The sequence below is a fragment of the Arvicola amphibius genome, chromosome 5, assembly GCF_903992535.2.
Source record: "Arvicola amphibius chromosome 5, mArvAmp1.2, whole genome shotgun sequence".
NCBI lineage: Eukaryota > Metazoa > Chordata > Mammalia > Rodentia > Cricetidae > Arvicola > Arvicola amphibius.
This window is the reverse complement of record NC_052051.1, coordinates 55,384,032-55,406,251: the sequence shown is the minus strand read 5'-3', so window position 1 is coordinate 55,406,251 and position 22,220 is coordinate 55,384,032. Positions and strand designations below refer to the sequence as shown.

Here is a 22,220-nt window from a genome sequence, read left to right as displayed (position 1 = left end):
ACACAGAACATGGAGACGGTAACACCACCTAACACAGAACATGGAGACGGTAACACCACCTAACACAGAACATGGAGACGGTAACACCACCTAACACAGAACATGGAGACGGTAACACCACCTAACACAGAACATGGAGACGGTAACACCACCTAACATAGAACATGGAGACGGTAACACCACCTAACATAGAACATGGAGATGGTAACACCACGTAACACAGAGGAAGGGCACACAGCGCCCCACATGAAATGAAGCACAATGGCTAGTACAACCCGCCAACACTGTGGCTAAGGAAAACAAGGTTTTAATATAATATAATATATTATAATATAAAGAAATATAAAGATAATATAAAGAAAGAAAATCAAAACAAAGCTTGATACAGGAAAGGCAGATGAGGAAAGACCCTGAGCAAGGCAACAGCTGAGGTCAATCCCTGATCTGAAGTCTGTCCTAAAGTGTTGCCAGGGAAGGAGCCGCTTGTTCGTCCCAGCCGCCCAGCCCCCAAATAATCACACAGAAACTGTATTCATTAAAACACTACTTGGCCCATTAGCTCTAACTTCTTATTGGCTGATTCTTACATCTTAATTTAACCCATCTCCATTAATCTGTGTATTGCCACATGTCCATGGCTTACTGGCAAGATTCTAAGGGGCGTCCATCTCAGGCGGCGGATCCATGGCTTCTTTTGACTCTGCTTTCTTCCTCCCAGAATTCAGTTCCCTTTGCCCTATCAGGCCAAGGCAGTTTCTTTGTTCATTAACCAATACAAGCAACACATAAAAAGAAGGATCTCCTACACCACTAAAGTTTCCACTTTGCTTCCTACCTCAAGGGTAGCTAATGTCCAAAGATCAGTAAAAATAAGTAAGGCACGTGAATAGAATATAGGATAAGGTTAAGCATGGGGGTATATGCCTTTAATCCCAGCACTTAGGAGGCAGAGGCAAGCAGATCTCTATAGTTGGATGTTTCCTGTCCCAACTGCCTGTTCCCAAATACCTGGAAGCCTCTTCCCAAATAATTGACTTAGAGGATTAATATTATTTATAAATGCTCAGTTGATAGCTCAGGCTTATTCCTAACTAACTCTTACATTCTAAGTTAACCATATTTCTTATTTATGCTCTGCCACATGATAGCACCTTCATCAGCATGGCATATTCATCTTCTGCTCCCTCTCCCTGGTCTGACTGCTGAGTCCTGACTCTGCCCTTCTCCTTCCCATCATCCTTAGTTTGGTCATCCCTGCCTATATTTCCTGCCTGGCTACTGGCCAATCAGCATTTTATTAAACCAATTCAAGTGACAAATCTTTACAGTGTGCAAGAGAATTATTCCACAACAGACCCCTGTGTGTCTGAAGTACAGGCAAGTCAGGGATGAGAGTGAGACCCTTTCTCAAACAAACAAACAATAACCCAAAACAAAACAAGCAAATAAACAACTATAGAATGAAAGAACAAACCCACATGAGTATCCCAAGAGACACAGAAATTACATGATAAAATTTAGTACGTTCTTATGGTTGAAAACAAAAACAAGAACACTCAACAACTTGGAACAGAATGGAGCATTTTCAATCAGACAAACCCAGACCACTTAAGAAGACTGAGCAGCAAAATGGTAGAAAACCTCAATGTTTTCCTCCCACACCAGGCATCAAAACGAGGACAGCTGCTCTCGCCATGTCCGTTGAATTCGAGTCAGAGGTTCTAGTCACAGCATCAGGTCATAGAAAGAAAAGGCACTTAAATCAGGACGCGTGAAGTCAGACCATCTCTGTTTGCAGGTGGCAAGTCCGTAACTGAATGCCCTGAAGAACCTACCAAAAGTATTTAAGCCAGAGAGTTTAATGATTGTATAATGCAAGTTCAAACTACAAAACTAACTAAATTTACTTAAGCAAGGGACGGTACGAAATGACACGGAGAAAATAGTTCCGTTTGTAACATCATCAAAAAGAATAGAATACTGAGGATTTAACCCTAAGACTTGTGTACTAAGACATGGTGAGGTCATGAAATAGGGAGGTTTTTTAAACCCCTGTCTTAAAAAAGGAAATAAAAGCCTTGCATATTGACAGGGAGGAGAAGGTACAGGTGCATCCAGGTGCCTTAAGCCACCCCAAGTCCATTTTGCTCAGAAAGAAAGTAATTGCTTGTGAAAGCTTGGCTGGTGTAGTCAGCCATTGTATGTCCTGGCCAGGAGAGGCTTTCAACTCCCCTCAAAGCAGCTGGAGACACCGGGGAGACTGGTGGGTGGGGTACAGCCTCTCTGACAGTGAGGCTACCTGCAGAGGAAGCCAGGATTTGGAGAACTGGGAGGGGCACTGTAGCTAAGCCCAGCTGCAGCCTGAGTTAAGTCCTTAGAAAGTGGAGGGTCCAAGTGTGGCCCTCAGAGCCTTAGAGGCCCCCCCCCCCCGAGAAGCCTCAGGTCTGAATCTCCAGGGGCTTCGCCTCTGGGGCCCTACGTTTCAAAACGGTCTTCAAGGCCTGCAGGACAGTGCCCTGGTTGTTCCGCATGTTGTATTCAGTGAGCTGAAGCAGGCGGTCGAAATCTTCCTCCTTGTAGGCCATGTTGTACATGAAGTAAGGGGAAGCTTCCCCTGTGAGATCCACCTGCCCGGACTCGAGCTCAGCAGGGCTGCGCCGGACGCCTGCCCAAGGGTGAGAGGAGAGTTAGGAGCAGGAACCAGAGGCAGAGCAGGTGGACAGGACGAAGCTACTCAGTCAGGCCCCGAGGGTGCTGCGTCCCATGGAAGGAGTCCTTGCTTTCCCCTTCACCCAGCCCTACAAATGTGGGCAGTAACGGCTTTGAGGTAAGAGGAGTTTGTCACCCTTACTCCCCACAGCAAGGCACACCTCCCACAATTCACACAGCTCATGGCTGCTCCATGGCCTCTCGGGAAGCTAGAAACTGGCATGAGGAGGAACAATGTGATTGATGAATGGATCCTTAAAGCTCCTGGTAGGAACGAGGAGAGGAATTTTCTGGGAATTCTGAGACTTAGCTAAGGGTGAAACTAGAAGCCCAGCCTCTATGGCCGTCATCTGGTTACTCCAAGGTTGAGGCAGGGTTATACGTCCAAGGCCTGGTCTAACACCGAGATCACAAACAGCCTGGGCAACTTTAAAACCTGGGCTGGGGATGTAGTTACTGAACACTCAGCTAGTATGTGGGAGGCTTTAGATTTAACCCCCAGTATAAGAAAAAGAAGTTGTCCTCATTAACTTAGACCACGAAACCCAATATCGGCAAGTTCAACAGACCCACCATATACGGATTGTCCATGCATGCTTCAGCATTGCCAGGGCATAAATTTCATTTATTCATAAGAAAAGGAAAAGAAATGGGGCGTGGAAAGATGAGTGATCGATTAAAAGCACTCTTGCTCTTCTAGAGGACCTGGCTTGATTTCCAGCACCTACATGGCAGCTCACAACCATCTTCACTTCCAGGGGGGTCTGATGCCCTCTCTGACCTCCTTGGGCACCAGAGCACGCAAGTGGTGCACAGACATACATGCAGACAAAAGACCCATATTTTAAAAAGAAAAAGGGAAAGGAAGTAAAGGAAAGAAAAGAAGAAAAGGTAGAGCTAAGTGTGTTAGCACACACAAGTAATCCCAACACTCAGGGAGCCGAGGCAGGGGGATTGCTATGAAGTCAAAGTCACATAGCGAGTACCAGGTCAGCTGAGGCTATCCAGAAAGACCTTATATCAAGACTAACAACCACAATCATAGAAAATAGTAAAACTGGAAGATTCAGAATTGTGGTACCAACTAGAAAACTGGGAACAATGCACAAAAGCAGACATTGAGCATCACTCAAAGAAAGGCCCAGGTCCCTGGGAAGGGGTCCCAGGCCACACACAGAGCAGGAAAGCAGAGGGGTCAGGACAAAGTTGCAGGACAGCGACAAGACCAGTGACAGAAGGACTTGACAAAGATATGGGCATCTGCCACCCAGGCCAGGGAGGCATGGCTAGGCTGGGAAGGCGTGGCCAAAGAGCCTGGTGACCAGTCAGAAGCCTTTCCTAGCTGGCACTGGAAGGGAATAGTGGTCTCACCAGGGGCTGAGTGGTCTTTGAAGGAGTCATTGACCAGCGGGAAGTGCAGCAGAACCGGTGCCTCAGGGCAGGTGGGATCTAAGAAAAGGTGGCATTCTTGGGGTTGGCATTGGTCCTCGGGGCTGGGCTCCACGTGGGGGAAGGGCAGGCCCTGAGCTCTGCAGTACTTCTCAGATTGCAGCAGCCCCTAGAGGAGCAGAGGAAAGCACAGAGGGAGCTGTGTCACCATGGATCCACACTAGGTCTGCTCCAGCACCCACCTGCTCCCTCAGCATCAAGACAGTGGTCTGGCCTGGGCCTGAGCTACACAGGCCTCGGAGATGACTCCAAGGATCTGGGTAGTTAAAAGTTAAAGGTGGGAATGAAGGCCCAAAAGCCGTGCCCCTCCCCCTCCTGCCAATGCACCATCACTGTGTCTTAGACCTGGAGGGCTTCAGCAGGGGACCTAGAGGGGCATGCTGGCATTACTGCCACCCAGAGCTCCTAGAGAAAGTGGAGAGTTGGCTGTGGAGGTGCTTGAGGATCTCCTGCCAGCTCTGTCCAGCTATTCTGTCCCAAAGAGGCTCCCATTCACTTGTCTGGGGATCCCAGAGCTCAGCCACCGCTACTGCCCTTCCCAACCGAGGACCCAGAGAGCCCCCGTGGATTACAGCTTCCTGCCTTGGTCACGAGAAGGTTGGGGCAGTGGCACAGTGACCCTGCTGCTCATCCATGGAGGCCACACAGAAGAGTTCCCATGGAGTGACTAGGTACCTCAAAGGGTGAGAACTGGGAGTAGCCGAAGGAGAGTATGAGGTCCACTTGGCGACCTGAGCGGAACATGGAGGGACAGCTGTTGTTGATGAAGTAGCCAGCATCCACTAGGCAGAGCTGAGTGTCCTGCGGGGTCAGCTGATTGGGGGTGTTATCTAGGTGGCAATCTGATAGGAAAGGCAATGCTAGTTAAAAGCAACCACCTTTGCACAGGTGGCCTCCACACCCCTCTGACCCCGTTTCCCCCCACGTCCCTTCCTATGCCTGGTGCCACTCTCTGAATTCAGGTCCCATAGGCCCCACGTTGGGCTCTCCAGACCACACCCAAAAGTACATACATACACTCTCCCTGCAAACCCCTGCTGGCTAGCAGCCAACCCCAGCCAGGAGCCTGGCCTTGTGGGGACACAAGGCCATGGTCCTTACCTGCCCAGGTGGAGAAGTTTTTCTGGTTACGGTAGCCCCGGTGCAGCTGGAGGCCATGGAGGAAGTTGGCACTGCGTTGATAGAATGGCCGGCCATTCAGAAAGCCCTTAAATGCCTGGGCCAGGGCTGTTCCAGGCTGCAGCCATGAGGTCTCCACACAGGAGGAGGTTCCTGCTGAGGCTGAGGGCTCTTCTGCATAGAGAATAACAGAGGTTGCTTGTCAGAGGGGCCCCCAAATGCCTTCCTGTTCTCTCCTCCACCAGCCTTCGAAGGGGAGTGGCCTCATCCCAGCCTCCACCCCTCTTCTACCTGAGTGCCGGACATCCACAATGACATTCTTCCAATCTTTCCCAGAGGTGACATCGTACCAAATATCCATCAAGTTCACAGAGAAGATGTTGCTCCAGATACCTGAAGGCCAAATTCCCCAAAGCCAATACAGTCCCTAGGTTCCTGTACCTGTTTCCCATGGGGACACCATATGATCCCCACACTTGGGTGCCGATGGAAAACGGGCGTGGGGAGAGAGCAGCTCCACACGAGCCTTCCCCGCTGCCACCTGTCCCTCACCCTGGGGCTCCACCCAGACCTATGCTACAAGAGTCCTGGCCAGAAGAGGCTTCCACTCACCTTCCAGAAAGCAGATCTGGGACTCAGGGAGCCTCTTCATCAGTCTCCCCATGAAGAACTCAGAGCCAAAGAGCTCAGGGGGGACAAAGCCGCCATATTTCAGGAACCCAACTTCGTAGGGAGAGAACTCCACCCATTCTAATGGGACGGGAAAGAGAGGCAGGAAGGTGAGGGGAGCGGTGGGGCTCAACTCACTGTGGCCAGCGACACTGCCCCTGGCAGGACTTTGGCTCCCCCATCTGCTACCAAATCCTGCAGACTGAGGAAGCAGACTCCTAGGTGAGCATTCTCACTGACCCCTGGCCACACGGACAGACACCTGACACCCAAGGACAGAGTGCTCCCCGGCTGGCTCCTGGGCTCATCAACAATAGCAGCCTTCCAGAAGCTAGCCATGGTGTACAGGCGTTGTGCTATTGGGCTCTCTGGAGACTCTCAGGGCATGGAGGAGTTGTTCGGGGCTGGAATGGGGAGGACTTTACCCTTGAAGTGGAGGGTATCCAGGTTGTTCTTTTTGACATTGAGGCTCAAGTAGAGAGGCAGTGGGTTCTGACCCCGCTCCAGGGCAGCTCTCTGCCCTGACAGCTTCTGGTCTGTCACCTAGGGTTGGAAGCATGAGGACATGAGTGAGTAGGAGTGTCCTGGGTGCAGTAACTCCAACAGGGCCAGGGCAGGATAGGGCCACAGGGTGGTGAGGAGGCTGCAGCTCCGTTGAGTTCTAGGGGTTATGAGTGGGTTGTGTAACCAGTTCTGAGTTCCATATGCAGTCAGCCATATCTCCAGAGAAGGTCATTCTCAAAGACTACAATCTCAACAGATCCTCAAATCCTCCCCATTCTTTCTTCACACACACACACACACACACACACACACACACACAGAGAGAGAGAGAGAGAGAGAGACAGACAGACAGACAGACAGATAGACAGACAGACAGACAGACAAATGCAGACACATAGAGATGCACACACAGAGACACAGACACACACATGCATACACACAGAGACATACATACATAAACATACACTCATAGACACACACACACACATAAACACATATGCACAAACACACATAGACACATACACACAGACACTCACATATAGACACACAGACAGAGATGCACACATAGACACACACACATAGGCACATACACACAGACACTCACATATAGACACACAGACAGAGATGCACACATAGACACACACACATAGGCACATACACACAGACACTCACATATAGACACACAGACAGAGATGCACACATAGACACACACACATAGGCACATACACACAGACACTCACATATAGACACACAGACAGAGATGCACACATAGACACACACACATAGGCACATACACACAGACACTCACATATAGACACACAGATAGAGATGCACACATAGACACACACACATAGGCACATACACACAGACACTCACATATAGACACACAGACAGAGATGCACACATAGACACACACACATAGGCACATACACACAGACACATATAGACACACAGACAGAGATGCACACATAGACACACACATAGGCACATACACATACACCCCTTTCCAAGAAGCACACAGCAGTCTTTTAGCCCACATTCTACAATGTGCCAAGAGATGTGATGTCCTTTTTAGGCTTACTTTACTGCATTTCGAGTCTGGGCTTCTTCCAAATGCTTTCCAGACACCCTCGCTCCACCCAACTAAAGATTAAGGAAAAAATGTTGAAACTGAAGGCTGAGGATGTAGCTCAGCTGATAGAACAACCCACTTAGCACACATGAGACCCTGGGATGAGCCTTCACACTGCATAAGACAGACATGATGGCACATGCCTGAAATCCAAGCACTTGCAGGATAGCAGCAGAAGAGTTCAAGGCCAGCCTCAGCTACATAACAAGTTGGATGCCAGCCTGGGCTACATGAGACTCTTTCAAAGAAAATTACTATAAATTATATACATAAACTCATGCTGAAGTCATTATTAGACGATCAAATGGTAATTAAAAATAATATAAATTCTTTACAGCTGGGATCAAATTGTGTTATTTTAGCACCTCATAAAATGTAGTCAAATAAGCTCCTCCCTCTATGTGAATTAGCTGTTGACACCAGACAGAAGTCAATTAGCAAAAGCACAGCACATTCTAAATAGAATATGAACTTAAACAGTAGGTCCAAAGAACACACAGGACATGCTAATACAATAAAAACATTTCAAATAATTACATTGGCCTGATAAATTCAATGCCATTTCAATTAGAATCCCAACATTAATAGGGAAACACAGCTAATTGATTCTATTATGAAGAACAGAAGGCCAAGAGCAGTCAGACTAATTTGAAAGAAGAATCAAAATAGATGCTCGTTGCTCAGCAAAACTGGGACCATGAAACAAGACCTTCTACACACAGCAAGACCAGTGCCCGTAAGACCTCACAGAACTGACAGCATACACAGGGCCTGAGCAGATCTGCACAGGTGGGTCCCAGCACGGAGAGAAGTAGACACATGCCCCCATTCCTAACTTAGCAGCTTCTTCAACTGATAGCCTCTTCATTTGCTCCAACACAGTCTCACTGGAGATGAAATGGAAAATCAGTGGTCGCCAACGATTCTCACTGGGGATACAACCCACTCAAGGGCAGGCCCCATGCCCAGCAGAAGGCCAACACAAAAATGAACTCAGTGGCATCTGTGGAGGTTCTTGGTCTCATAATGTTTGGTCAGGGCATTTCTTCTCCTCCTTCTTCTTCCTTTTCCTCCTCCTCCTCCTTCATCTTAAAGGTCCTTTGTGTATATTAGAACTTCTGGGTTTTTTTTTATTTGTTTGCTTGTTTGTTTGGGGTTTTTTGTTTTTTTGTTTTTGGGGTTTTTTTTTGACAGGGTTTCTCTGTAGCTATGGAGCCAGTCCTGGAACTTGCTCTGTAGACCAGGCTGGCCTCAAACTCACAGAGATCCACCCGCCTAGTTATGCGTTTCTGTGGGATTCCTGTGTCTGCGAATATGCGCGTCTCTGTGTCTATATGTATTTCTTTGGTTTACATTTGGCTCTTTTTCTTCTGTTTGTTTGTTTTGCTCTATCAGATTTGTTTGCTTTTGTTTTATCTTCTTTAGCTGTCTGTATGTTTTCTAGGAAGAGAGAAAAATGGTATGGATATAGATAGAAAGGGAGGTGGGGGAAGATCTAGGAGTTGAGGGAGGGAAAACCATAATCAGAATCTATTGTGTGAAAAAAAATCATTTAGATAAAGGAAAATAGAAAAAAAGGAAAGAAAATGGCTATATTGCTGAAAGCGATCTACAGATACAATGCAATCCCTCTTTAAATTGTAAAGACATTCTTCACAGAACTCAGAGTGGTTCCCAAAATTCACATGGAAGCACGTGCGCGTGCACGAACACACACACACACACACACACACACACACACACACTAAATAGCCACAGCAATTCTGATCACACTGGAGATATTATAATGCCTGATCTCAGATTATACTGTAAAGCCATAGTAACAAAACAAAAACAGTATGGCTCTGGCACAGAACAGGGACATGTAGATAAATGAAATAAAGATCCAGAAACATATACATGCAGCTGCAGTCTCCTGGGTTTTGATAAAAAAGAGAAAAGACAGCCTCATCAACAATGGTGCTGAGAAAGTGAATGTTCATGTGTATAAGAATGAAACCAGTTCCCCATGTCTCCCTCTGTGCAAATTCAATTTAAAATGCATCAAAGACCTGAACTCTGAAACCAATATAGGAAAACACTCTAATATCCCAGGAAACAATAGCAAAAAAAAAATCAACAAATGGGAATCTAATAAATTAGTTTCTGTGCAATAAAGGAAACAACCATCAGAATGAAGAGACAATCTGTGTACCAGCAGGAAAATGTCGTTAGCAACTCACCTGACAGGGGACTAATATCTGGAATATATGAAGGGCTCAAAAACTAAGTACTCCAAAGCCCAGAATCTAATCTACAAATGGAAGAAGCACAAATGTCCAATAAATATGTGATTCAGCATCCTTAGGAATAAACCACATCGAGATGCCATCCTACCCGAGTCTCAGTGTTTATTGTCAAGAGAACGAACAGCAATAAATGCTGACAAGGATATGAGGGGAAAGGAACCACAGTGCTTCTGGGAGTGTAAATCAGAGTGATCACTATGGAAACGAGTATGAAGAAACAAAACCAAAGGCAAACAAACAAACAAATCTATCCACCTAAAATAGAAACACCATATCTGGACCACTTCTGGGAATCTACCCAAAGGCTCTAAATCACCACACCACAGCGATGCCTGCCACACCCTTATTTGCTGCTACAGTGTTTATGCTGGCCAAGTTATAGTACCAACTCAGCAGTACACCATCAGAGGAATGGGCACAGGAAATACAGCGTATATACAATGGAGTTCCTTCGGCCATGGAGAATAAAACACACGAAACTATAGGTCACTATATCTAGTAAAACAAAGCGGCCTCAGAAAGCACATAAGTCTCTCATGGGAAATTTAGATTTGTTTTTAAAGACATGAAAAGAGAAGGGTGAGTATCTGGGAAGAGGGGGATAGGAGGGAGTATTAAAGCATGAATGTGCTAAGGCCACAGACAGAAATGTCTTAGGGAACCATGGTGCATGTCTTTAATCCCAGCACTCGGGAGGCAGAGGCAGGCGGATCTCTGTGAGTTCGAGGCCAGCCTGGTCTACAAGAGCGAGTTCCAGGACAGGCTCCAAAGCTGCAGAGAAAGAAAAAGAAAAAGAAAATGATCTTACAAAGAAGAGAAATCCTCAAGACTCAGAAGATCTTTACTTCTAAGTAAAATACCACTCGGGTGTTCTCCCGCTTTTGGGAGGTGTTGGGTTTCAGAGATGCCACCTTGAGCCTGGAGGGTGGCACAGCTGGTGCTAGAAGGAAGCTTTAGAAACAGCTCCAAAGCTGCCAAGCACAGCCTCGGGTGTTGTTCTCCGGGCACACGCCACCACCAACCTTTTTCAATTTTTCTTTTTAAAAGGATCTCTCACTGGCCTGGAATTTGCCAAGTACCAGGTTGGCCAGTGGGCCACAGGAATTTGCTTGTCTTCACCTCTCCAGCGCTGGCATTGACAAGCAGACACCCAGGACTGAACCCAGTCCGTGTGTTTACAAAGCGAGCACTTTGCCAATCAGGCTATCCTTCTAGCCCTTGCTTTACATTTGAAAGCGATTTCTCATCTCCCAGGTGTTTTGGATGCTTTTGAAACTTTGTTGAGATAGTTACATGAGGCTAAAGAGTAGCAGGAGTTGTACTGATGTCAGATCCAACAGTCTCTAAACTCTGTCGAAAGGAACATTGTAGTCGCGAAAGGAACATTGTAGTCGTGAAAGGAACATTGTAGTCGCCTGTTCCTAGAATCAATCTGTCATGTTTCTGGGAGAATAGGATAGACTTGTAACAGCTAACTGTGCTTAACTCTATGCCATGACACTACTGAGTGCTCCCAACACCCTTATGAAGAGCTCTCATTCTCCACAGACGAGAAGACCTGTAGGCCTATATTTCTACATGGTGTGACAGCCAGGCTCTCAAGCCATAGTTAGTACCTGAAGTAATCACGCACCCTTCCAGACAGGCCGTCACTAACCTAACAAAGGGTCAGGATGTTGTTCTGCTCCTTTCTCTGTAATTTGGAGGATGCCTGACTAAAGATGCTAATTCAAGCCTACATGACTGAGCTAGCATACAGACCAGGAAGACATGACAGAGGAGACATAGGTAAATGTGGAAGTGACTAAAAGTCATTCACCTGGTTACCTAGGAAACAGAATGCTAATGAGTCTTCCTCTTAGTTTAAGTTTTGGTATAAAGGATGTTTGGAGAATAAACGAGAGGAATTTCTCAGGATGTGAACTCAGGATTTCACGAGGGATCTCTGAGTCTCCCTCCCAATAAAGCCATGTGAGTTGTGTTTTTATTCCCACACCTCCATTCTGGTCAAGAGAGATAGTTTATGTTGGGGTCCGGTCCAGAGAAATAATTTGTGGTCTGGGCTGCCACCGGACCCCGACAAAGACAGAGGGGAAGAGTGATGAACTAACTGCCTAAGGATACACCACTGGTAAATGCACGGGGCTTAGGGCCCAGAGCATCTGGTTCCAAAGCCCTTGCGTTGCACACCACCCTGATGGGGAAGAGGAATGACGCCTCTTACTGAACCATTCATTAAGTGCATTCTAGTAACCAGCTCAACCAATGCAAAAAGCCTTGCTTGCTTAACTGACTGCATTTCAGTTCTTGGGAGGTCCAGAAATTTCTAGTATGTAGCAATTCATTGAAGAACTTACTTAGAAAGAAGGCGTTCTGGAGATGAATAGACACCAACCCTTATGTTCTTTTTCTGTATGTGTCTGTTGGAGACAGAGTCCCCCAGTGTACCAGGCTTGCCTCACATTCCTTATGGAGTCTCTGTTGGCCTTGAACCCCTTTTCCCTGACCTCCCAAGTGCTGAGACCGGATGCATTCTCTCCCAGCCTCTTCCACCCTCCAGAGACACACTTAAAGGCACGATCACACCACGCTGCTGAGCAGATGGCATACCTGCCCATGCAGCTTGAACTCCAGCACCAGGCTCCACAGGTCAGCTATGGTGGTGGTGTAGCCCTGCTCCGCACGAAGCTTCAGTGCCTGGTGGTAGCTTGCCAAGTGTTCGGGGAGGAATTCCTTCCACAGGCTCTTAGCCACATGCTCCCTGGCATGGCTGATGGGTCCCTCGAGGTCCCTCTGTGACCACTCCGGATCCTGGTAAAGGTGGGCCATTGCCCTGGGGGCACAAGCGGATGAGAGTGAGGGCCCAGCACAGGCTCCGTAATCCCACCCTGTGTCTAATTCCTAGAGGAGGGATTGTTGAGGGCCTCCACTGCCTAGAAAGTCCATCTGGAGACACATCTTGGGACTTCCTCCTAGTCCTGGGCTGGCCTGGGTGTGAAATTGACCTTGTATAGGTTTGTTGTGGTTTGGGTTTTGTTTGCTGGGCTGAAGCTCGACCTAGGGCCTCTTACATGCTGGCTGGTGCTTCAGTAACAAGCACATTTCCAGCCTGTGTGTAATTTAGAATCTCAGCAGCTACACTAGAGAGTAAGCAGGAAACCAGTAAAAATTGGTTCAATGACTTATGTCATTGGACTCGGTGACAGCAAGAGCCAACTGTGGGCCTGGAGAGGGAAGGTCTCCCTCGCCTTCCCTCTTCTTTCCTCTGAGTGAGCGCCCACTCTGCCCCCACAGACCTGCTTCTTCTCAGAGCTGCCCCCACCACGCTACTGTTTGCCTGTTTATAGTTTGTCTTATAATCTCTCACCCCAAAACAACAGCCCCCTCAGTCCTCCCTTTGAACCCCAAACCTGAAAACTCCCAGCTATGTATGGCAGATGGCTATTATATTCCACAGTCCCCTCCCTACTTTCACCTTTATGGGCCTGTCCTGAGGCCATTTAAGACTGTCCTTGTCAATAGCTGTCACTCAAACGTTTATCCCTACTTTACTGCCTAATGTCACATGTCAATGAGACTTGAATGAATGAATCTGTAATAGTGAAACTGTCTGGTTCATTGTGGTGGGGGAGGGGCTGGAGAGTTATCTTTGTGTAAAAAACATTTTGTTTTTTTTCTTTTTTTTTTCCTTTTTTGCCCCATTTGTTGTTTAGACACAATTTTGATGGAGGACTCTCGTTGGCTAATAAAGAAACTGCCTTGGCTTTTTGATAGGGCAGGATTTAGATAGATGGAGTAGACCGAACAGAATGCTGGGAAAGAGGGAAGTTATTTAGTCAGATGCCTCAGGCAATCATCATGCCTCTCCTCTCTGGGCAATCGCCATGCTTCTCCTCTCTGGGACAGTCGCCATGAAGCCAGCCACCAAATCAGACATGCTGAATCTTTCCCGGTAAGACACCACTTCGTGGTGCTACACAGACTATTAGAAATGGGTTAATCAAGATTTGAGAATTAGACAATAAGAGGCTAGAACTAATGGGCCCAGCAGTGCTTAAAAGAATACAGTTTCCGTGTAATTATTTCAGGGCATAAGCTAGCCAGGCAGCCGGAAGCCAGGCAACAGGAACACAGCCCGCTGCTCCTCACTACACAATTTCACCTGGAACTCATGGTAATTCTCCTGCATCAGTCTCCCAAGTTCTGGGATTACAGGCATGGCTACCATGCCTAGTTTAGTATAAAAGAATTTTCTTTACCTCAAATTCTTCACCAGTACACTATAAGCAAGAAGGGAAACTCCCTCAGAACGTGGTGTGAGCCCTAAGCATCACCAGAGAGGCCAGGAGGTCCTGGTGTGTGTTGATCTCAGGCCAAGTCTTTAGGGGCTCCCTCCTGTCAGCCTATGAGTGTGTCTCTTATCATGCAGGTTTTAGATATGAACCAACTGAGACTCAGAGAAATTGTTCAAGGCCACCCAAGCCTACAAATAGCCTGACAAAACAGCAAACCCAGCCTTCTCTGCACCCTCCTCCTTCCTGCTCCTTAGAACCTAGGAAAAGCCCTCCAACCTCTCCGTGCCCCTGGCAGGACTTCTGGCTAAATCTGTTTCTCTCTTTTGAGAAAGCTGTTTGGCCCCCAACAGGTCCCACTGCCCTATCCACTTCCCCATACAAAGGCCCCTTGGCATCCACTCTGCCCCTACCCTGGCCTCTGATCATCTTTGTTCTTCCATCCCTTACCACGTAGAGCCCGAGATGCCACTGAAATAGGTCACACAGTCCAGGAGGCCCAACTTCTGAAGTGCCAACAGGTGACCGTAGAGTGAAGTCATAGCCCGGACACCTCCTCCCTCAGCCATGATGCCCACAACAGGAACCTGACCACACAGAGATGCAGACTAGTTTAATAAGATGGGAATGAATTGCCCTCTGCCTCACTCAGGGACTCGGCCTGTTCCCTGCCTCCAGGCAAGGGCCTTGCAGTCAAGGCCTATAGGTTTGAGGGACAACCCTCAGCCCCAAGCAGAGCCCCCACAGAGATTAGAAACCCCATCCTCTCCAACAATCCATCTCTACTCTTTGGAGACCAAGAGGATACCAGCCACCCCAGAATTTCTATACCCACATCCTTGCTGCACCCCCAAACCTCGTCTTCCTTCAAGTCTTTATCCAAATGCAGGGCCTGCTTCAGGGCGGCAGCCACCACCTGCTTCCTCCGGCCTAGGAAGGCCTGCTCCTCGGGACAGAGCCCACAGCCCAGCCGCACAGCCAGCTCCTTGGGGCTGGGATGGTGGAGGGGTCCAGAGTTAGGAGAAAGTTTCATGGCTCATTCTTTGGGTGAACAAGCCCAAGGCAAGCTTCTGAAGGAAAAAAAACCCTCGCTACCTGCAAGAAGTGCCCTGCGCAGTGCTTCCCCCTCCTTGTCCCACAGAGATCAATGTCCTTACCAGCTGTCTGTCCTAAGCTGCAGCTTCACGTCTGGGGCCTGAAACCAAAGCAAGAGACTCTGTTCAGAATAATCCAGACCCTGCGGGAGACAGGTTACCTGTCTCGGGGTGTACGTCCCCTCCAGTGAGGCCTCTTACGTCTGTAGCAGGAACGTCTACAGTCACCCACTTCCCTGTGGCCAAGGACTTCAGGGGTACGCTGAGAGGAGTAGCTGAGGTATGTGACATCCAGCCGTTGCTTCTGGAGCTCTGAAGGGAAACATTCATCCATTTATTCATCTATTCATTCAACCAGTTCTGAGTGTCTAAACTGCAAACAGTACAGCCCTTCCCTGACGATACGGAACTGACTACGGTTACGAATCAGGATGCTGATGCTGCTTGCCCAGAGACCGTTCTCACGGAACCACACTTGTGAAGATGGGGTCACAGCTGGGAGTGGCGGTGCACGCTTTTAATCCCAGCGCTCAGCACTCGAAAGGCAGAGGCAGGCAGATCTCTGAGTCTGAGGCCAGCCTGGTCTGCAGAGGGAGTTCCAAACCTGCCATGCCTCTAATAAGACCCTATCCAAAAATAGTTCTCAAAGAAAAGGCATGGATAATGAACTTGATGTCAGTCGTGTGATGCCAGTCACATGATGTTAGCAGTGTGATGTCAGTCATGTGACGTTAGTAATGTGCTGTCAGTCATGTGACATCAGTAATGACTGATGTCAGTTGTGTGATGTCAGTACATCATAGTGCGAGAGGGTAGAATATTGTAAACAAAGGGGGGTATGGGGATCTGTCTGTGCTGAAGGGGGTCATGGAGGTCATCTCTGAAGAGGTGTTGTTTGAGCTAAGGTGGAGAGAAGGAGAAACTGGGCTGGAAGAGGACGAAGAGGCATTGGAGGGAGCCAGAAGACCCAACAAGCACCTGGTATGTTTGAAAAGCCAAAGGAGAGAGGATAGCTGGAGCCCAGTGGAGGTGGGCAAGGCCGGGCTGCACAGGCTGACCGTGTGGGCGCAGGCAGGCTTTAGTCTACGACACTCGCTCCTCTGACAGAGAAGCCACCAGAGCTAAAAGATTGAGTCCATGTAGCTGTTCCCACCTCCAGCCCCATTGATGTTCCTGTCTTCCAGGGTACGGGGGCTGACTGAGAGAGACTGACAAGAACACAGAAGGCCTGGCTTTCACAGGGAAAGGGCAGGGAGCCAGTTAAAGCCCAGGGTAATGGGAGGCGGAGAGAAGACTCACCCTCAGGCATCCTGTCAGCTCCGTGTCTTGGCCCCTCATGTAGTGGAAGCTGACGGTGGATGCAGTGTCCAGGGCAAATGTCTGCGTGTCCTCATATGATCCTTTCAGCGCCAGCTCCAGCTCCAGTTTGTCCTGACCTAGGGAAGAGATGGAATCGTTGAGAACAAGGGAAAGGGGGCCTCGAACGCCATCTTGTACCTGGGATACCAGCAACAGTGTTTATCTGTAGAGGGGGGGGGCTGGACCACAGTAAGCAAAGCAAAACCTAAAGAGGCCCTTCACCAGCCTGCTGCATGCCACAGCCCCATGGGATTCCCACCTATGACAGAGATGCCTCCTTACTTCCCAGCAGCTACTTCCCAGCTGACTTCCCAGCAGCCTACGCTCCCTACGGTTCAGAAAGGGTTCAGGAGTTCTCACCTGCTGCCACGGTGGCGCTCCTAGCTCTGTCCAGACAGACATCCAGGCGTGACAGTTCTCGGGCCTATGACAGAGCACATCATATGCAAGGGATCCACAGAGCAAACTGAGGTCCCCTCTCCCTCAGCTCTGGGCCCCACTGAGCCTCAACATGCAGAACAAGAAGTGGGGTTCAAAATGGGACTAGACAGAAAACGCTTCACCCGCCTCTGACCTGCTGCAGACTGCCATGCCTGTTGCCCGTGTGGAGCATCCGAGACAGACCATCCCCACCCCATCCCTACCGGCAGCTTTACTGAGCCTCTGGAAGCTGTGAGAGCCCCCAGCTCTCAGGTTCATGTATCTCTCCTATGTCTCCAGTCTTCATCTTCCGGACTCCCGGGTAATATGTGGGAACCTCAGGCCTCGAACTGGAGGTGTCAGAGAAGCACTCAGAGCCACAGTGACCAGAACGTCTCTTGATGACCCTCGGCTCCACTGACTTGCCTTCAGCATTCTCCCTGTGAAGCTCAGTGCCCATGCTGCTTTAGCCGGCCCTTCCAACAGAACCACTGGCTCTAACTACCCGCTGTTCACCCCAACTCACAGAAGCCACAACTGCTGTGGGAGTTACTTTACTGTAAGGGATATTTTGTTGTATCTTAGACATGATACAATATGCAACCCTCACAGGACTGGGACTCACTCTATAGACCAGGTTACCTTCAAATTCATAGCCTCCTACTTCTGCCTCTCAAATGCCGGGATTACAGACTTGCGCCATGGTGCCAAGCTACACTATGAATTCCTTTTAAAGGTAAACTAGCCACCAGACCGGCACTTGCAAGCCCTGAGGGTGAGGGCTCCTGAGATGTGTTACAGGAGACGACAGCTCCAGGTTTTATTCACCTGATGCCTGTTATGAGCCCCACACCCAAAAGGCAGCTTCAAATGCAGCGCTCGCCACCTTGTGGTCATTACTAGCCACTGCAGTTTCATGGGAGCCCAAACCTCAGTGACCTCAATATTAACAAATGAAGATGGGCCTGGCATGTGGGACTTCACTATGACTGTAAGGAAGTTAATCCCTAAGGACTCTGTGCTCATTACACTAAGCGTCATCAGAAAGCTGTCCAATCAGAAGTCAGAACCTTCTCCGCACAACCACCAGCTCCCTTTGCACGTGCCCCTTGGCTCTAGACTCCTCTAAGCCCCACAGTTTCGGGTAACCACCAGGTTGGAGGTCTGGGGTAGCTCGACAACAAAGCCCTACCCCGTCTTGTCCCCCACCCCCACCCCCGAATCCCAGTTTCCCCTGCCCTGAATCTCCTCCGCTGAGTCACAGGAAGGTCGTTACCACAAGAACATTGTTGGTGATGAGGTTTTCTGGAGGGTCCAACCTGGAAAAGTCAAAACATCCACAATGGACTTAACAGAAGGAAAGGGGTTTTGCATTCACCGGTTCCTCTCACGGTTCGCTTTCCCACCCGCAGGGGCTCTCCATGGGTGATTCGAGACGAGGGAGATTTCACTGCGGACAGACGGCAAGGTGAAAGGGCAGCACAGGGCGGGGAAAACCCCAGCCGCCCTCCTCCGTGATCCCAAAAGGAGACCCAGACCTCCGGGGAGGTGATGTAGGGTGACTCAGCTGGACAGACCAACAAAGAATCTGGGTCAGGGCCAGTTTCCTGAGCAGAGCTTGTGTCCGCAGCCACTCCCCGGGCTGTTCATCCTTACTCACGTTTGTTCCAGCAGGAACTCCACGTCTAACTCTTCTGGTCCCTGTAAACAAACAGGGTGAGCAAGTCACGGCCGTTTACAGTTGACCGACCCTGTTCTTTTAACAGCATTATCCTGCATCCCCAGCAGTCTCTGAGGGTGGTGCGTTATTAAGATCATTACCAATGCAAATTTGAGGAAACAGCGGTCAAGAGTAAGATAAGCTATCTGCTAAAATCCCCGAAGCTAGTGGGCAACGGAGGACAGATCTTCCTCCCTTCTGGGTCCCAAAACCCTGATGGGGTTGAAGGCAAAAGACAAGCTCCGCGAGAGGTGACCTGAGGATATTCAGGCCGGTTTCTTCTCCCTGTTGAGGAGGCCCCCGGAATTCTACCCTCCCCCTCCCCAAGCCAGCAGTGGAAGCCAAACCTTGGTGCGGCAGGCCCGAATCCCTTGTGCAGGAGCAAGCCTACACTGCCCTCTCGTGGTTGCACTGAGCAGTGTTTTGAGGGCTATCCTGCAGGTGACTAAAACTCTGGCGTGGGGTAACGCTGGAAACAACCCCAGACAGACCAGCCCATTTCCTGTTCCAACAAAAACGCTTCTGCCTGGTGAATGAGTGCAGCCAGCAGCGTCCTGGCAGCTAAGAAGCGTTGAGCAATTTCATCAGCCTGGAGCCTTCTCACCCACCTGAGGATTCAGGCGGAAGGTTTTCTGGATCAGTTGGCCAGGGAGGATTTCTGAGACATCATAAGAAACTTTGAAGCAGATGTCATCTTTCATAATTAAGTCCTCGTCATAGACGCTCAATTCTAGAATATTCTAAGGGCCAGGAACATAACATAGTATTGATTCATTGCAACAATAGCTCACATACAAGTGTAAAACACGCATGAGTAAATCCAGTAAAGTCCTTAGTTTCTACTCATTTTTTTAAAATTATTGAATATTTTATTTACTCCTTCATACAAGAATATAAATTGTTTGTAGCCAATCTACCACCGCCGCAACCCTCCCTTCCAATTCCTCCTTTACCCCCATCTCCTGTCTTCATGTTTCCTCATGTTCTTTCCATCTGTCTCTCTGATTTATTACCTACTGAGTCCATTTGGTGCTGCCTGTATGTGCACAAGTGTGGGACCACTTGCTGGATGGGGAGCCTCTCAGGGCCCGAACCCCTAAAGGAAGTTGACTCTTCTCAACTGCCAAAAGTTCCTCGGATGAGGGCAGGAGTTCACGAGCCCCTTTCTCATCCATCCTGGGACTTATGAGTTTTGTTTTATCAAGAGTAAAAACAGAGTGGGGGTTCAGTCTTGTAATCCTAGCCCTTGGGAGGTTGCTGCAAGAGGACCGGGAACTTGAGGCTAGTCTGAACTACACAAATATTGCCTGTCTCAAATATGTGTATATGTGTATATATCTTGAATTTTCTTCCTAGGTAGGGCATGACAGATCATGTCTGCAATCTAGAGGCCAGGAGGCAAAGACAGGAGTCTTACTGTAAATTCAAGGTCAAACTGGCTACATAGTGAGATCTAAGTCATCCAAACCTATATAAAAGAGCCTGTCTTTTAAAAAAAACGAAGGCAAAAAACCAAGTTGGGTATGACTGCACATCCCTTTAATTCAGCAACTCTGGAGGCAGAGTCAGGTGGATCTCTGTGAGTTCAAGGCCAGCATGGTCTACATAGTGAGTTCTAGGCCAGCCAGTGCTACATAACAAGATTCTATTTGAAAAAAAAGAAACAAGGGAAATAAAAACATCTAAAAACAATCAAAATATATTTTTAAATTTATTTTGGGGCAAGCAAGATGGTTCAGTGGGCAAAGGCATTTACTGGCAAGACTGACAAACAAGACACGTGTTAGGTAGAGGGAGACTAACTCCCAAAAGTTGCCCTCTGACCTCCACATGTGTGCTGTGATACACACAGGCACACATACACAGAATAAATTTTAAAATGTAGTTTAAATTGAGGGAAAGTGTTCAACTAGTCTGCTTTGCTAGTTCCCTAACACACCCCAAAGGCAAATGCCAAATATTGTGGCAGTTTCTACACAATTACCCCTTTGGCCCCACAGCAGCCCCATTAAAGAGGAATGCTTCCTATTTCCCACATCATAGATGGGTTAGGGAGACGTAGCATCTTGCCACACATTAGCCTCACAGCCAGAGAGGAGCATTCCTTCCCACATTCTTTTGCTCACAGGGCATAGAGTCTGGAGCACAAAGCAGCCCCCTCCCCCGAGTTCTGGGACTACTGGAGCAACTCTGCTTGATCCAAAGACCCTCCTGTGGAGGAGAGAACAGGGCTGTCCACCCCAACCTTTACCTTGACGTGACTCTGAATAAGAAAACTGAAGGTCTCATTCCATACAGGATGACTGGAGTTGGTGACAGTTTGGGTCTTGAATTTCACTCCAGGGACTGTAGGCAGCAGCAGAGTCACGTACGGATCCGCCTGACTCACTGCCAAAGTCAAGGGATGGGAGAGAACTGTCCATCAGATGAGAGAGAACGCCTCACATCTTTTCCAGGGGTTTTGCTTAGGTTCCTATGGCAACCTCAGCATACACTGAGAGCAGCCAGGCCCCACCCCAAAGAGTGCCTGGTCCTTTTCCGTGGGATCCAGTCCCCTACCCACAGATAGTCACTTACACAGATCAGTCCTAGGCAGACTCCGAGCCCCCAGGACCTTCACAGTGAGCCGCCAGAAGACAGTGTCCTCCTCCTCCTGCAAAGACACCCCAAGCCCCTGCGTTCACCAGCAGTCTCTCAAACCTGGAGATGCTGCACTGTCCAGGTCCCTGACTCCACTCATTAACCTAGTACATTGTGATGCTGCCAGGATGCCAGACCAAACAGCCTTTGTCTACCACTTGTCCCTGGTGTTTTGATTCTGGCCTTTGGCAATCATGGGAGGGCAGATCACCTGGGGTCAGTGTTGGTGAAGTCATCTCTCCTTCAGGAACAAAATCCAAGTAGAGCATATAAAGCAGGAAACTGAGGACAAGGACCTCACTGGTCAGGGGGAGATGGTCAATGTAATGATCTGCTCTGTCCCTTTAAGAAACAAGCCACACCCACTCTCCCCAACCCCCATCTGCAGAGGCAAGCTTATCTTCAGCTTCCAGCCTGAGTCCCTTCCTTTTCTATCTCCCTCTTGAAGAGGCAGCTTCTGTCTCTCCCTTCTCCCCACTTCTCCCCTTCCCCCTTTGTTTCTCTCTCTCTCTCTCTCTCTCTCTCTCTGCTCTTCTCTCCTTTACCCCTCCATAACCCACTAAATAAATATCCAACCTCGTTCTGCATGGTGTGTCTGTCTCTGTCTCCCACCCAACACATGGCTCCCTGTCCTGGACCAGCTGCCTTTGGAGACCTGTGGCATGGTCTCATGGCATGCCCATCCATCTGTCCCTCCTTATGGGACTAGCTGCCCCATCGAGGTCTCTCACCCACCATGCAGCTCCCTGCCTGGGGACTTGCTGCCCCTTGTGGCCCACTGCAGCCTCTTGGGGAACTACACCATCCCTGCCTGGGACTTACTAC

The 22,220-nt window shown here is 48.8% G+C and overlaps 1 protein-coding gene across 1 annotated transcript; it reads right to left on the bottom strand.

Annotated features, from left to right (window-relative positions):
* Positions 1-564: 564 nt before the first annotated feature.
* Positions 565-21,495, bottom strand: Pla2g4d (phospholipase A2 group IVD). The gene is made up of 20 exons (XM_042055145.1): positions 21,456-21,495; positions 21,007-21,170; positions 19,364-19,495; positions 18,696-18,736; positions 18,312-18,354; positions 16,976-17,039; positions 16,556-16,692; positions 15,458-15,568; positions 15,320-15,357; positions 15,019-15,154; positions 14,613-14,749; positions 12,481-12,703; positions 6,372-6,489; positions 5,890-6,027; positions 5,569-5,670; positions 5,260-5,451; positions 4,834-5,000; positions 4,081-4,267; positions 2,480-2,665; positions 565-1,831 (listed from the first exon to the last, which is right to left on the bottom strand). Exons 1-20 carry the CDS (start codon positions 21,493-21,495, stop codon positions 1,758-1,760), a joined length of 2,430 nt encoding a protein of 809 aa, XP_041911079.1. The 3' UTR covers positions 565-1,757.
* Between the last annotated feature and the right edge of the window lie 725 nt (positions 21,496-22,220).

Bases quoted from the DNA above. Each gene is read 5' to 3' on its own strand.
- Pla2g4d (XM_042055145.1), bottom strand. From the start codon at position 21,495: ATGAGTGGAGTCAGGGACCTGGACAGTGCAGCATCTCCAG. The intron at 15,155-15,319 runs GTAAGGACATTG...CCACCATCCCAG, and splicing joins CAGCTTAGGACAGACAGCTG to CCCCAAGGAGCTGGCTGTGC. The intron at 12,704-14,612 runs GTAAGGGATGGA...TTGTGCCCCCAG, and splicing joins GGCATCTCGGGCTCTACGTG to GGCAATGGCCCACCTTTACC.